This window comes from Dermatophagoides farinae, chromosome 1 (genome assembly GCF_024713945.1).
Source record: "Dermatophagoides farinae isolate YC_2012a chromosome 1, ASM2471394v1, whole genome shotgun sequence".
Classification (NCBI taxonomy): domain Eukaryota; kingdom Metazoa; phylum Arthropoda; class Arachnida; order Sarcoptiformes; family Pyroglyphidae; genus Dermatophagoides; species Dermatophagoides farinae.
In genome coordinates this window covers 5,521,416-5,534,579 of record NC_134677.1, presented here as the reverse complement: position 1 = coordinate 5,534,579, position 13,164 = coordinate 5,521,416, and the positions used below count along the sequence as shown (strand labels likewise).

Genomic DNA, 13,164 nt, shown 5'->3' with positions numbered 1-13,164 from the left:
CTACAAGATTGTTATAAAAAAATTCTGCTGAACCAAAAAAAAAAAAAACAGCAAAGAAATCATAAAAGCCGGATGCCTAGATCGAATGACTTGGTTATTATCATTTTATATTCGTTTTTTTCTTCTTGCTAGAATATGCGAAAGAATGGCAATATTCATCAAAGGTCAAAGGTTATATACGTTGATGATGAGAATATTCATCATCTGAAATCTTGACATTTGAGAAAAAAAAATCGAAACAATAAGCTTGTTTGTAATATTGGCCATTTGTTTGTTTGTTTGTTTTTTTTTGTTTTTGTTTGACGTTTCGAATTGAATCCGCGAATCGAAGAAGTCAATTATGAGAATCATGTTTATGTGTGTGTGTGTATGTGTTTGTGTGTAAAGACTTGTTACTTGTAAATTGAAGAACCGACCAATTTATAGTGCACTCATCTCGATAATATAAAATTATCGTCGGCAAACATGTATCAAACAAACAAAATGCAATGGTCAATACCATTTAAACTTACCGAATCATTTGAAAAAAAAAATTGTTGTCAAATGTTACGATGTCTATCTTTGTTTTTTTGTGTGTGTGTGTGTGTATGAATGAATTTTATTCCTTCAAACATTTTGAAATTTTTCTTTTTTTTACGACAACGCAGAAGCTTTCTCTTTTCTCAGTTTGTTTTAAAATCAATTTTTATGGATACAATCAACTTTTGTTTCAACTCATATGATGAAAATATTCATGCATGTTTTTCGTTTTATTTATTTCAAAATAAAATTTTTCATCATTTTTTTTCCTATGTTTGTAGTCAGATTCAACCAAAATGTATTGATTGTTTAGTTGATTTAACGGATGATGATTCATCACCAAATCGATCAACCATAATTCATAGGTATATAAAACGGAAAAAAATACACAACTGCATTACATGATGATGTTGTAAAGTTATAAGCAAAGGTGGCAATAGAGTAGGTGGAGAGTATTGCCATTTAGTCTGGTTAATAGCATCCCACATTGGCTACATATTCCATCCTGATTGGCTGTTGCCCATTTGTTTTTGCTATTTTTTTTGCAATTCAAAGTTTTTTTTTATATATTTTTATTATAGTCTTCAATGCCAATGGCAAATAGTCAAATTCAATCAACCAAGATAGGAATGGCCATTCAGAGCAATTTAGGTAGATTTACACTCTCAGGCATCATCACATCAAGTTTTTCTTTTTTTTTTTTTTTTTTACTAAACTTTGGCACGTACTCGAATCGAATCGAAAAAGAAGAAAAAATTGATTCAAGTTTGTTGTCGTTGTTATCTTTTTTGCCTATGGCCATTCACAAATTTTATTTTATTTTGTTTATTTTTTTTTATATTCATTATTTCTCCTGGATTGAAAGATTACATTTGAACATAAACGTCACATGTATGTGACCATAGTATATTCTGATTATAACAAGATATAAAATGTTTGAAGAATCGTGTGTTATGATGACTATGAGCATACATACAAATCAAATTAGATTCATGATTAGATAAATAATTAAAGAAGAACCCACGCACGTGCTTGATTTTTTGTTGTTGTTGTTGAATTGAATCAAAATGGTCAATCTAATCTACAATCAAGTTGGCAAATCGATTTAGCTTATAAGAAAAAACTTCTTTTTTTTCTTGCTTTGTTTTCCGTTCTTGATATATTATTGTAAACGAACATAAAGTGATTTTGATTTGAAAATGAATAATTCTTTTTTACTTTCTACATTCTCTTTTTTTTGCCCATTTTGAAAACCAGATACACTTTAATGTCTTGAAGAAAAAGACCTCCATGTTGAAAACCAAACAAACAAACAAAAAATTGAAGAAAAAAAAATAGTTTACAAAAAAAAGAATTGATCATTTTTCATTGCCTTGATTCAATTAGACTAGATCTGGAGAAAACAAAGAAAAATTTTTCAATTTGAAATTCATCATGATATATGTATTAAAATCAATGGAAACGAAAAACCCCCGCACACACACACATATATATCATCATCATCATCATAAACAACCCGATCATTTGAACAATAAAATTCAAAGACTTTGATCGCTGTCGTGGGCATAACACCCGAACCTGAAAGACGCCCAATATATAAAAACATAAACAAGCCACACATTGATTCGATTGATGATGATGATGATCGTGGTGGTGGTGGTGGTGTATAATCATTTCATCGATAAATATATAAAAAAAAAGAAAAAAAAAGAGAATCTTTCATCAAAATCAATCAATTTTTCTTTCACTCTTGTTCAAAATTCAATTTTAAATTTCAAACAAATTGAAAAGAAACAAATAAATGTAACCATCCATTAGCATCATCATCATCATCAACATCATCATCATCAATATGTGATATTTGCTATTGTGATATAAACTTTGCTCGATCAATCAAATTATCTAGAATGTATTTTTTTTTCATACTATAAGAATTACAAAATTAGAATTTTGTTCAGAATTAAACTACATTTAAATTGGATTTTTTTTCATAATTATTAATGTTATGTTATAATTATTATATGTCTCATTGAAATGTCTACATTAGATGATGATAATAGTAATAGAGAAACGTTATCATGAGCCGCCATCGTTGATTTAATATATTAGTTAGAATATATTTTTGTTTGATAAATAACAATGTCTATAAAAGAAAATTGAAAATTAATCAAGTTGTACATTCAGGGGTTGTTTGTTTTCATAATACAAAGACAAATTTTGATTAAATAATAATAATAATAATTATTATTCGATTATGAATTATGGTTATGATCATATATATCATTTCCTTGAATCATAAAGATGCGAAACACTGTAAACATTATTGAATATATGGAATCATCGATATGGATGTCCACAAACACACACACACACATACATTTATATAAGCATCAAATATCGATAGAAAATATGGAAAAAAAACACTTGTTTTTTCAATGTTTCAACAGATATACACTTATATGCGTACATATATAAGCCATTTTTGTGTCTAAGAAATACAGAGTATACTGATAATTGTAATAATCGATTGATTGATCCGAAATAAGATCGATATGATTTATGTATAACATTATTTGACAAATTTTTTTTATTATTATTACTTCGATAACACGACCACTTGTTGTTGTTGCCATTTGATGTGTGTGTGTGTGTGTATTGGTGTTCATCCATATCTTCGTTGATGATATTTTTTTTCTGAATATTTTCCTCTGTTCAAATCGGTTTGGATCATGATAATATCATCATGAAGACGACTATCGCCTTGATTTTGATTAGAAACTAAAAAAAAAAAAAAAAATAAAAGAAAAGATTTCCTCACCATTCAGTTCATATATGAAGAGAAAGAAGTATCCCTTCTTTTTTTGTCATTTCATATTGATTCGATTCAATATATATTCATTTTTGATTTCAACGATATTGGCTAAAAAATAAAATCGCCAATCAAACGTGATGATATTATCACTAATGTTGTGTGTGTGTGTGACGCTATGATGTTTTGTATATTATTGAATGAATCGATTTTACTTTCTCTCTATTAGATTTGATGATAAACGAAAAAATGGTGTCGCTAAAGACGACGAAAACAACAACAACAATCATCAGATCATTCAAATGTTTTAGAAAATAATGAAAAAATGTGCAGATTTTGATTTCGTATTGAATTTGACCCAATTTACCTGTTAGCCATTTTTAATCAATATTTTTTTGTGATAAATCAATCAATCAATATTATTCTAATCAGAATATATTGAATCTCCCGGAAAAAAATGTTCAAAACATATGTGTGCATGTAATAATAATTTGACTTTCTAAAGTTTTTTTTTATTGAACTGATGATAATGAAAATTTGTGACCAACCAACGAAACAAATACAATACATGTATTGCCGTAGAAGTTGGTGTAAAAAGCATTTTTCAAGAAAATAAGCCTGAGGCAAAAGTTTTTTTTTACAAGTGCACAGCAATAATAACAACTATGATATTTATCTACTGAAAAACCAACCAACAAGCAAACAGAAAAACTTAAAACACAAAACGAAGCTTCAAACGATTCTCCTCTGTTTTGATTGTGTTCGCATTTTATGTATATTCGAGTGTGGGTTTGTTATCTATCTGTATTCAGACAATGTTTAAGATTCAATGATGACCATCGATGTGGTATATACCTGCTTATTGGTTACAACGGCACAGCCTACTACCTACCTACCATGCATAAATCTCGTTATCGGTATCATTTCTCGATGACCACTAGCAACTTGGCTTCAAAGTTCCAAACACCACAAATTTATACACATACTCACATAGTTACCAACAAGATTATCATAGTCTTCAACCATTGTTAATGGATCAAACTTGTGTTAATGCTTGCATCAATCCACATTACCCGGCCATCAATACACAAAGCAATCATCAAGTGTTGTGTTTTCAAAAAAAAAATTATGTTTCGTGATTTGGATTTAAATTCGAATGATTCAAGCAAAACATTTTTTTTGTTGGCTCAATTCAGATTATCTATGTATAGTTTGCGAATGCGTCGTTTATTAATTTTGAATTGATCCGGCGTTTTTGTTAGTGATTTGTGTGTGCGTGCGATGGTTTTTTTTTTGTTGGCACATTGGCTATATCGTTATATTTACTGCTTTATGAAACATTGCATTGTATCCATTCAATGTAATCAACGATTCGTAAGTGTGTATAAAACAATACATTTTGAGACATTTATTTCATGCAAAAACTAATGCAGACAGTTTTCATCGCACATTGTGAATAATAAATTTTTTCATCATTTGAAGACATGCTATCATATATCATTGTGAAAAAAAGAACATTTCCATCGTTTTTTTAAATTTAAAATTAATTTAATTTTTCTTCTTTCAAATCAACAGCTAGTTTCTTTTCATTGCAGTCTATTATTTGTTTTGTGAAAATATAACTAATTTAAAATTTAATTTTCTGTTACTCATCGCTAGAGAGTGGAGTGTGTATATAAATACGTTCGTTTTTGAATGTTTTTTTTTTTGTTTTGTTTTGTTTTAATTGTTGTTGTTGTTCAGCTCTAAAATATTCATTTTAACCTTGAAAACATTCTTACAAATAATCAAATAAGCTGTGGAACAAAGTATTGAATCCAAAAATCAACGAAAACCAACAAAAAAAAAATCTTCATTTAACAACTAATTTTGATCCAAATGCTTAAGGTATGTATGTGATATGATTTGTTTTTTATACATTTTTTTCCTCTTTTTTTTTTGATCGCCAAAATCGGTCGCTATTGATCGATCGATCGATGATGATATCTGAAATCAAATCCAAATACGTTAAACAAACGTGAAATATGTGTTTTGAACCCCCCACCCCACAAAATACACGATTACTATAAATGATTGATAAGTTACATCAATATATACACTGTGTGTGTGTGTGTGTGTTTGATTTAGTTTGATAATTAATGGATTGCCTTTTTATGAACATCCTTAAAAAATTATATCCATTTTTTTCTACAATGTTTTTGAAATTGTTTGTTTATTCAGCATTACGTCGCATCTTTATTCATTATACTTTGATCATCATTTAATTTGACAGATGAAAATTTATTCTCCAATCATTCACATTTGGTATATATTATATTTACATTACAATTTGATTATGTAATAACATTTTTGACATTCTATATCAAGCTTTCTTCTTCTCTCTCTCTCCCTTATAATTTAAGCGTCTATTTTCTTGAAAATAATAAACAAAAGAATTTACATTCAGATTTTTCATGAAAAACACTTTCAGGCCTTGTTGTTTATGATGATGATGGCAGCAATCAGAAAAAAAATCTGCTTTCATTGTCGTCAAGCCGTCATATTTTATTGCCAATATCTCAATATAAAAAATGTTCCATAACAACAACTATAACTCATACATACATTACATTGTCCCAATAGAAAAAAAATAGAGTCCCATTCTATACATTTTTCTTGTTGTTGTTGTTGCTGCTGCTGTTTATAGGTATTCCCTTCAAATAAAATTTCTAATTTCCTTTGGTCATTGAATTGATTGTATTCAATAATAGTGGTCATATAAAATTGACATACACAAACACACAGAGATTTGCAATGCTTTAACATTGATAGTGAAATCGTTACCGGGCTATTGGGAAAAGGAAGCGATTTTTTTTTCACTGTATTCTGATAGAGTTTCAAATCGATATTATTCATTATGATGATTGTAGTTGTGGTGGTAAAATAAATTTATCGTATGGTTTGTTCATTTGGCCACCACACACATACACACCCCTGCTGGCTTTTTTTTTCTTAGTTTTCTGCATGGTACTTTTCCTACTTTGGCCTTCGAACTTTTGGTCAAAAGCTGACCACATTTATTTAAATATATCAAAAATGGCAGGTTTCAAATATTTTTCTTGTTAGTTTGTGGTTGACATACACAAACATACACTTATTGATGGCCAATTTTGAAATCAAATCACTACATATAAAGCTCATAATGTCAAAATTTCTAAAACCACACACAATGTAAATACGATTAACTGGAATTGTTGTTTCAAGAAAAAAAAATCCAATTTTCATTATTCACTTTTAAAATTTTCTTTCTTTTTTTTGGTCGGAAATTAACCTGATTAGTCAATCGATTGACGATTCAAGTCAGATCGTTATTAAAATTTTGAAACTTTGATTAAATAAAATAAATGAATGAATTAATCTCAATGGCTAGGAATCAACCTAAGAAATTAAAAAAAAACTTTTTTGAATGAGTGACGAGGAAAAATTGGTTTCAAAATACCTTTCACAGTCACTTTTACGTTCATCAAAACATAGCCTGAAAAATAGGAGGTAACCTGAGATATAATTACTTGGCATATAATTTTTTTTTGCCTATCCAAATGAAATAAGCCAAAAGAAAAAAAAAATCTGATAAACACACCTGTGAAACATTTTCTACAAATGTAAAAAAAATTCCCCTCTACATTTGTCGCTGTAATAATAATAATAATAATAATAAATGGACCCTTGCGTTAGTAGTGATTTCTAGCTCGGAAAATTTACCTCTTTGTTGTAGTCGATGATGAAGATGATTGTATCGGCTATTCGAATTCACATTCAATTTAGTGTAAGTGTAAATGTGTGTGTGTGTGTGTGTGTGTGTGTGTAAGTGAATGCCGCAAAAGAAAAAAAAAGTCATCAATCGAACGTGAGAGAGAATCATTTATGAAGATTGACACCCAATGACCAAGAATACAACGCGATCAGGATTTGAAAATTAAATGACCATGTCAAATGGAAATGGAAAAAATACCGATATTATTATTATAATCATCATCAACGGGAACCAAATAAAATCCGGTTTGTAGTCGATCAATTTTATATTGATCAAATGATTTATACCTTATTCAATAAGATAGTCAATAATATAATATCAATGACACGATTTTTATACTATAAACATTTTAAATCTGATTTCAGACTCAATGTTGAGCAAGAACAGATCGACCTGCAAGGTCGAAAAAAACATTTATCTTAGAATTGTCAAAACTCAAGTTAAACAAAGGTCCTTGATTTTGAGCTCAGTATTTAATGATTATTTAATTGCATTTGATTTGACTCGCTATTTGTAGAAATAAATGAATGTAATTCTTTGCGAAAAACGAAAATATTCAAAATATCTGGGTATTTGGTGAAATATAATAAAAGAAGAAGCTATATTCTGTCATCACCATTGATCGATTTTTTTTTCTCTTGATAATTTATTTAGGCTTATGAATAATCCGAAATGCCCTTTTGCAATTTTGAATTGCATGGTGATAGTTTGTTATGGTTTGTTTGTCATCATCATTTTTTTGGAAGATAAGCCAAATCGAAATATTTATCGAGAATAACAGATTTTTCATGCATGTGGAACTTTTATGACACTCCTTTGTTAACGATTCTGGAATTCATTTTCGTAAAATTTTATTGCACATATCTCACATAACAATGTTGTTGACGACTATCATGAAAATGTGACCTTATGAAACGAGTTTCGAGATGTTCAGGAACATAATAAAATTTATATTATTATTATTATTATGGTGATAATGACTGAATCTCATTAATTCTGTCTTACTATCTTGGCAAATTGATGATAATTGAATTCAGTTGAATCGAACAAATTTACACTTACATACATCTGGCTAAAAATTACAAATAGCCAGAAAAAAACCAACATAAACAACAATGAAAAATCCGAAAAAACTAGATTCTTTTGGTGATTTATTATTGATAAATATTGATAGAATTTGCATTTTTTGTCGTTTTACAAATGAACTTAAGCCTAAACCGATAAAAAGCAACCAGGCTTCCATTTAAAATGTTCCTATTTATATTCTTATTAAATAATCACGAATTTGAACAACCATAATCGATACATATAAACATTATATACGCACGAGCAAATGTGAGACATAAACATAAATGTTTAAATCGAATGTTTTGGCACACGACGATGACGACTAATATCAATTGAAAACACATACACATTTACTATCATCACCATCGATCAAATGATGATGATCAAATTTGATCAAGACCAAACACATTCGAATGATGCCAAAAAAACACACACAAAACTCATATATTTATGTGCATACCCTATTGAAAGATTTAAATGAAAGAACGGATGCAGAAGTCCATGAAATAAAAAAAAATCTGTTTACAAATTTGTTTTTTTTTTAATTCTCTGGTTGATAGATCTAACTATCGCAATTGATACCGGTAATTGAAACCAAAAAGAAAAAAGTTCTGGTTCTGGTTATGATGATGGTGGTTATTACGTTACCAAATTTTACCAACCACAGCTACATCATACATCATTCATTTAATAACCAGGAAAAATAGAAACAATCAAAGGGTTAAGTGGAACGATGAAATCTGGTAGGATAGTAGTACAACTATATGTCTATGATTGTGTCTGGCATTTACATTGAATAATGAAATAAAAAAAAAAACATTTTTGCTTTAGTTGAAACAATAAACAAAACTAAAATAAAAAAAAACACGATGATGATAATCATCATCCTTATGAGCCATGAATTTGAAATGAGCTATATTTCATTGGAAATTCACTTTTTTCAGATGACAGATTCAAAAAATGAGATTGTAAATAATAGCTGAAACAAATCAAACAAAGGGGGGAAGAAAAGCTTAGTTAATGAAATGGCCTGTTTTGGTTTATGATTATGATATTATTATAGTTCAGTGGAATCGATTTCATCTATTCAACATGGCATTGCATTGATGCATTTTTTATTTTATTTATTGACTGCTACCATTGTAATAATATATAAAAGACAAAATATTCAAATTTTGAAACGACATTTACGATTTGTTTATGATCAATAAATATTGAAATCACAATAACAATATCAATCATTTCACATCCATCATCAGATTGATTAACTAATCTTTTTTCTTTTTTGAATTCATTTTTATTATCGAACCCATAGGTCACATATATTTGTCATCGACATGCTTGTCGAGGGCAGGGACATAACATTTTTCCTCCTGAAACGATTGGCACAAAGCATACCGGTTGCTTTTGCATCATCATCATTATCATCAACATCTTCATATCCATTGCCATCGCTTTCATTGATTTGTTATCCGGATGTTTCGTCGCCGATCATAACCAATCATCACAACTGTGAAACAACGACAAATAAAATTGATGCCCAACAGAATCTGCTCAGTTTGTCCAAAGACAAATCGATTATTAAGAATCAATCGTCAACAGATCCAACAACGACAACAAGGTCTTTCATCAATCATTCATCGATTATTTCCCGTTCCATTTGTAAATTTCCACCACTACTTTCAACGTTTATAATTATAATTCATTTGCTCATATTAATTCCATCATCAACAGCATCTTACACATCGTCATTCAAATTGTTATCATCCATTTTCATTAACCTTTGTATAATATTGTGCATCAAATATTTATTATATTTTTGTTTTGATCAACTTAAAACATCATTATCATCATTATTGTTGCTGTTGTTGTCGTTTGTTCATCATCATCATCATCATCATAATCATCATTCATTATCAAACCAAAGTCAAAGGGTGAATTATAATAATCTGGTCAAAATTGAAAGGACGGCGGCCGTATCATTATTATCATTTTCATTGTCTCGAAAACAAATCATACGATTGATTCTAATTGCGATGGTTTCGTTGACGATCTTTCGTGCCGACGTTCATCCAAATCATCAATCATCATCACCATTATTATTATTAACAAATAGAATATTCGTCAATGCCGAATCTGTATCTGTTGCATCTTCCGTATTTGATGAATCAAGTCACAAACAAGTGAACGATAATGATATACATTCCAGAAATACTAATGGATCACCATTATCGCTATCATCATCGATAAAATTCGATAGTGAGCATTTTCAACGTGTTGAACGACAATTTTTAAGCATGATGGGCATATCGAAAAGACCAAATCCAGCCAAACATCATAAGGTACCTGAATATATAATTGATCTCTATAGGTGGTTTAAACAAAGTACCGATCAAATAGCACATTCTAAACAAGAAGATGAATTAAATAATGATCAAGATGATGAAAATGTTGATAATAAAATGCAATCAAATTCATTGATTGGTTTAACTACCGAGGATTTGTATGATATTCAAAATTCGTTGCCTCATAATCACAATGATTATGATGGCCCTATTGAACATCATCGTCTCATACGACGGCGTCGATCCACACAATTCTCACGTGTGACATTACAAGGTCCATCAACAACAGTAATTAGTCACAAGACATCATCATTATCAACACATCTTACGACGTCTATATCTAAAGAAGATGGTAAGTATTTTTACTCAAATTATTGATTATTTTTCTGTTCAAAAAAATTAAAATGAATGGAATTTATTTTTCCTATTTTTTTTCCGTGATTTAGATCATGAAAAAGAAAGACCTGAATCGCCGTCTAACATTGACAATAAGGACGCAAATCAAAAATATTCATCAAAACATCAAACACCTATAACTCATCTGAAATTTAAAATCCAACTACCCAGTGATGAAACATTGACTGGAGCTGAATTGCGTCTCTATCGCCACTCTATACAGGAACATGAATCATCATCAAAAATACAGCCAACAATAATCGATAATGATTTAACAAGAAAAAGTTTGTTATCTGCGCATAATAAGTTCTGGCCATCCACATATCAATCATTATCGACGATGGTAAAATCGACTACTTTCGACAATAGTCATCCAATAATATCGAAAGTTAATAATTCTCTCTCGAATTCCGGTGAAGAGTATTCAACACATTCATCATCTGATGTTAATGATAACCATCGATATCTACAGCGTGTCAATATCTATCATTTATTACGACCATTATCTAAAGATGATCAACAACAAATGACAAGTGAGACCATTCTGAAGAGATCAAAATTGATTGATACACAAGTGATTGATTTACGTGATTCGGGTTGGCTTAGTTTTGATGTATATCCAGCCGTTGAATGGTGGCTAAAACATCCAACGGAAAATTATGGCCTATTGATCACCATTAAAGATCTTGATAACCGACGTGAATCATTAAATTCCCATTTGTTCGTATTTAATTCTGGCCAAGTGCAATCGGCAACAAGTGAACAGCAAAAACATCAACAACAGCCAGAAATCGATGAAAATCATGAATGGCATGAGCTACAGCCTTTGATTATAACATTTTCAAATGATGCACAAACGCACCAACATTATCTTTTGAGTCAGGAAAAGCTATTGAATCGATCTAAACGTGAACGAAAAAGAGGAGGAAGTGGAGAAATGGGAAATGGTCAATCAAATAATTATGGCCAACAACGATCAAAGAAGAAAAATCATAAAAATAGCTCCAGAAGACGTCAATATTGTCGCCGATATAAGATGTATTTCGATTTTAAAGATGTAGGCTGGATGGATTGGATCGTTGCACCTCCTGGTTATCAGGCATTCTATTGTAAAGGTGAATGTTCATATCCGATGTCACAACAGATGAATAAAACGAATCATGCCATCATACAATCGCTAATCAATTCGGTCAATCCTGCTGTCGTACCAGAGCCATGTTGTATACCTACTGATCTATCATCTGTGACGTTACTATATCTGGATCATAAAGAAAAAGTGGTGCTCAAAAACTATCCAAATATGGTTGTCGAAGGATGTGGTTGTAGTTAGAAAAAAATAATAATTCCATATGAGTTGGCAAAAAAAAACGGCGAAAAAAATCTGAATACCATAATAAGACGATCTGAGATATATTTTCTGTATTATTATGATTATAAAATTTTGAATGGAAAAAAAATGATAAATCTCATTGTTCTTGTTCGAAACCTCCATTTTGAATCACAAATTCACTACTAATTAAATTATAAATACGCATGAAACACAAGCGTACCCACCTAAACCAATGAAATAAATACATCAATTCCATATTAAAAAAAAATGCACAGATTAAGAAAAAGATTTATAATCTTATTCTCATCAATGAAGAATCATTATCATCATCATCATCATTTTTTCGAGTTAATGAAGAATAATTCAAAATATATTTTTTCGAATGGCAACCATTATGATTATTATTGATTATTATAAATATTTTTTAATTTTGATGATTGTCCTTGTTTTACATAAATTATTATTGATTATTATGAATTTTTTTTTTCTTTTCTTTATTTATCTTTTGTAATTTTTTTTTCTCAAGATTCATAAAACCAACACACCCGATCACACAAACATGAACTCACACACATACAACAAAAAAAAAGAAAAAAAAATCTTCGTCTACTATCATCACCATCACAATACATCGAACCATTGTCGATAAAATTTTCGAATAAATCACAACAATCAATGAACATATATATTTTGTCACAAGCTGTAATTAGAAATGAATCGTAAAGAGAAAGAGAGAGAAAAAGCGAGTTAAAAAAAAATTAAAACTTTATATCATCATATATTTATATATGAATTGGTTTTTTGTTTGATTTATGAGAATCAAGTATACTAACTATGGAAATGCTTGTATGTTTTTGTATAGTGTTTGTGTTTTTAAAAACGGAAACGAAAAAATTTTTTCCAA

General features: G+C 29.5%; 1 protein-coding gene across 1 annotated transcript; it reads left to right on the top strand.

The window, feature by feature from the left end:
• Window positions 1–3,080: 3,080 nt before the first annotated feature.
• On the top strand, window positions 3,081–12,528 carry dpp (decapentaplegic morphogen). Its single transcript, XM_047054509.2, has 3 exons — window positions 3,081–5,215; window positions 9,505–10,886; window positions 10,981–12,528. The coding sequence occupies exons 2-3, from the start codon at window positions 9,527–9,529 to the stop codon at window positions 12,258–12,260; spliced, it is 2,640 nt and encodes an 879-aa protein (XP_046910465.1). The 5' UTR covers window positions 3,081–5,215; window positions 9,505–9,526; the 3' UTR covers window positions 12,261–12,528.
• The last annotated feature ends 636 nt before the right edge of the window (window positions 12,529–13,164 follow it).

Excerpts from the sequence above, each read along its gene's own strand:
- dpp (XM_047054509.2), top strand. The coding sequence starts at position 9,527 with ATGCTTGTCGAGGGCAGGGACATAACATTTTTCCTCCTGAAACGATTG. Across the intron at positions 10,887-10,980 it reads GTCTATATCTAAAGAAGATG|ATCATGAAAAAGAAAGACCT; the intron begins GTAAGTATTTTT and ends TCCGTGATTTAG.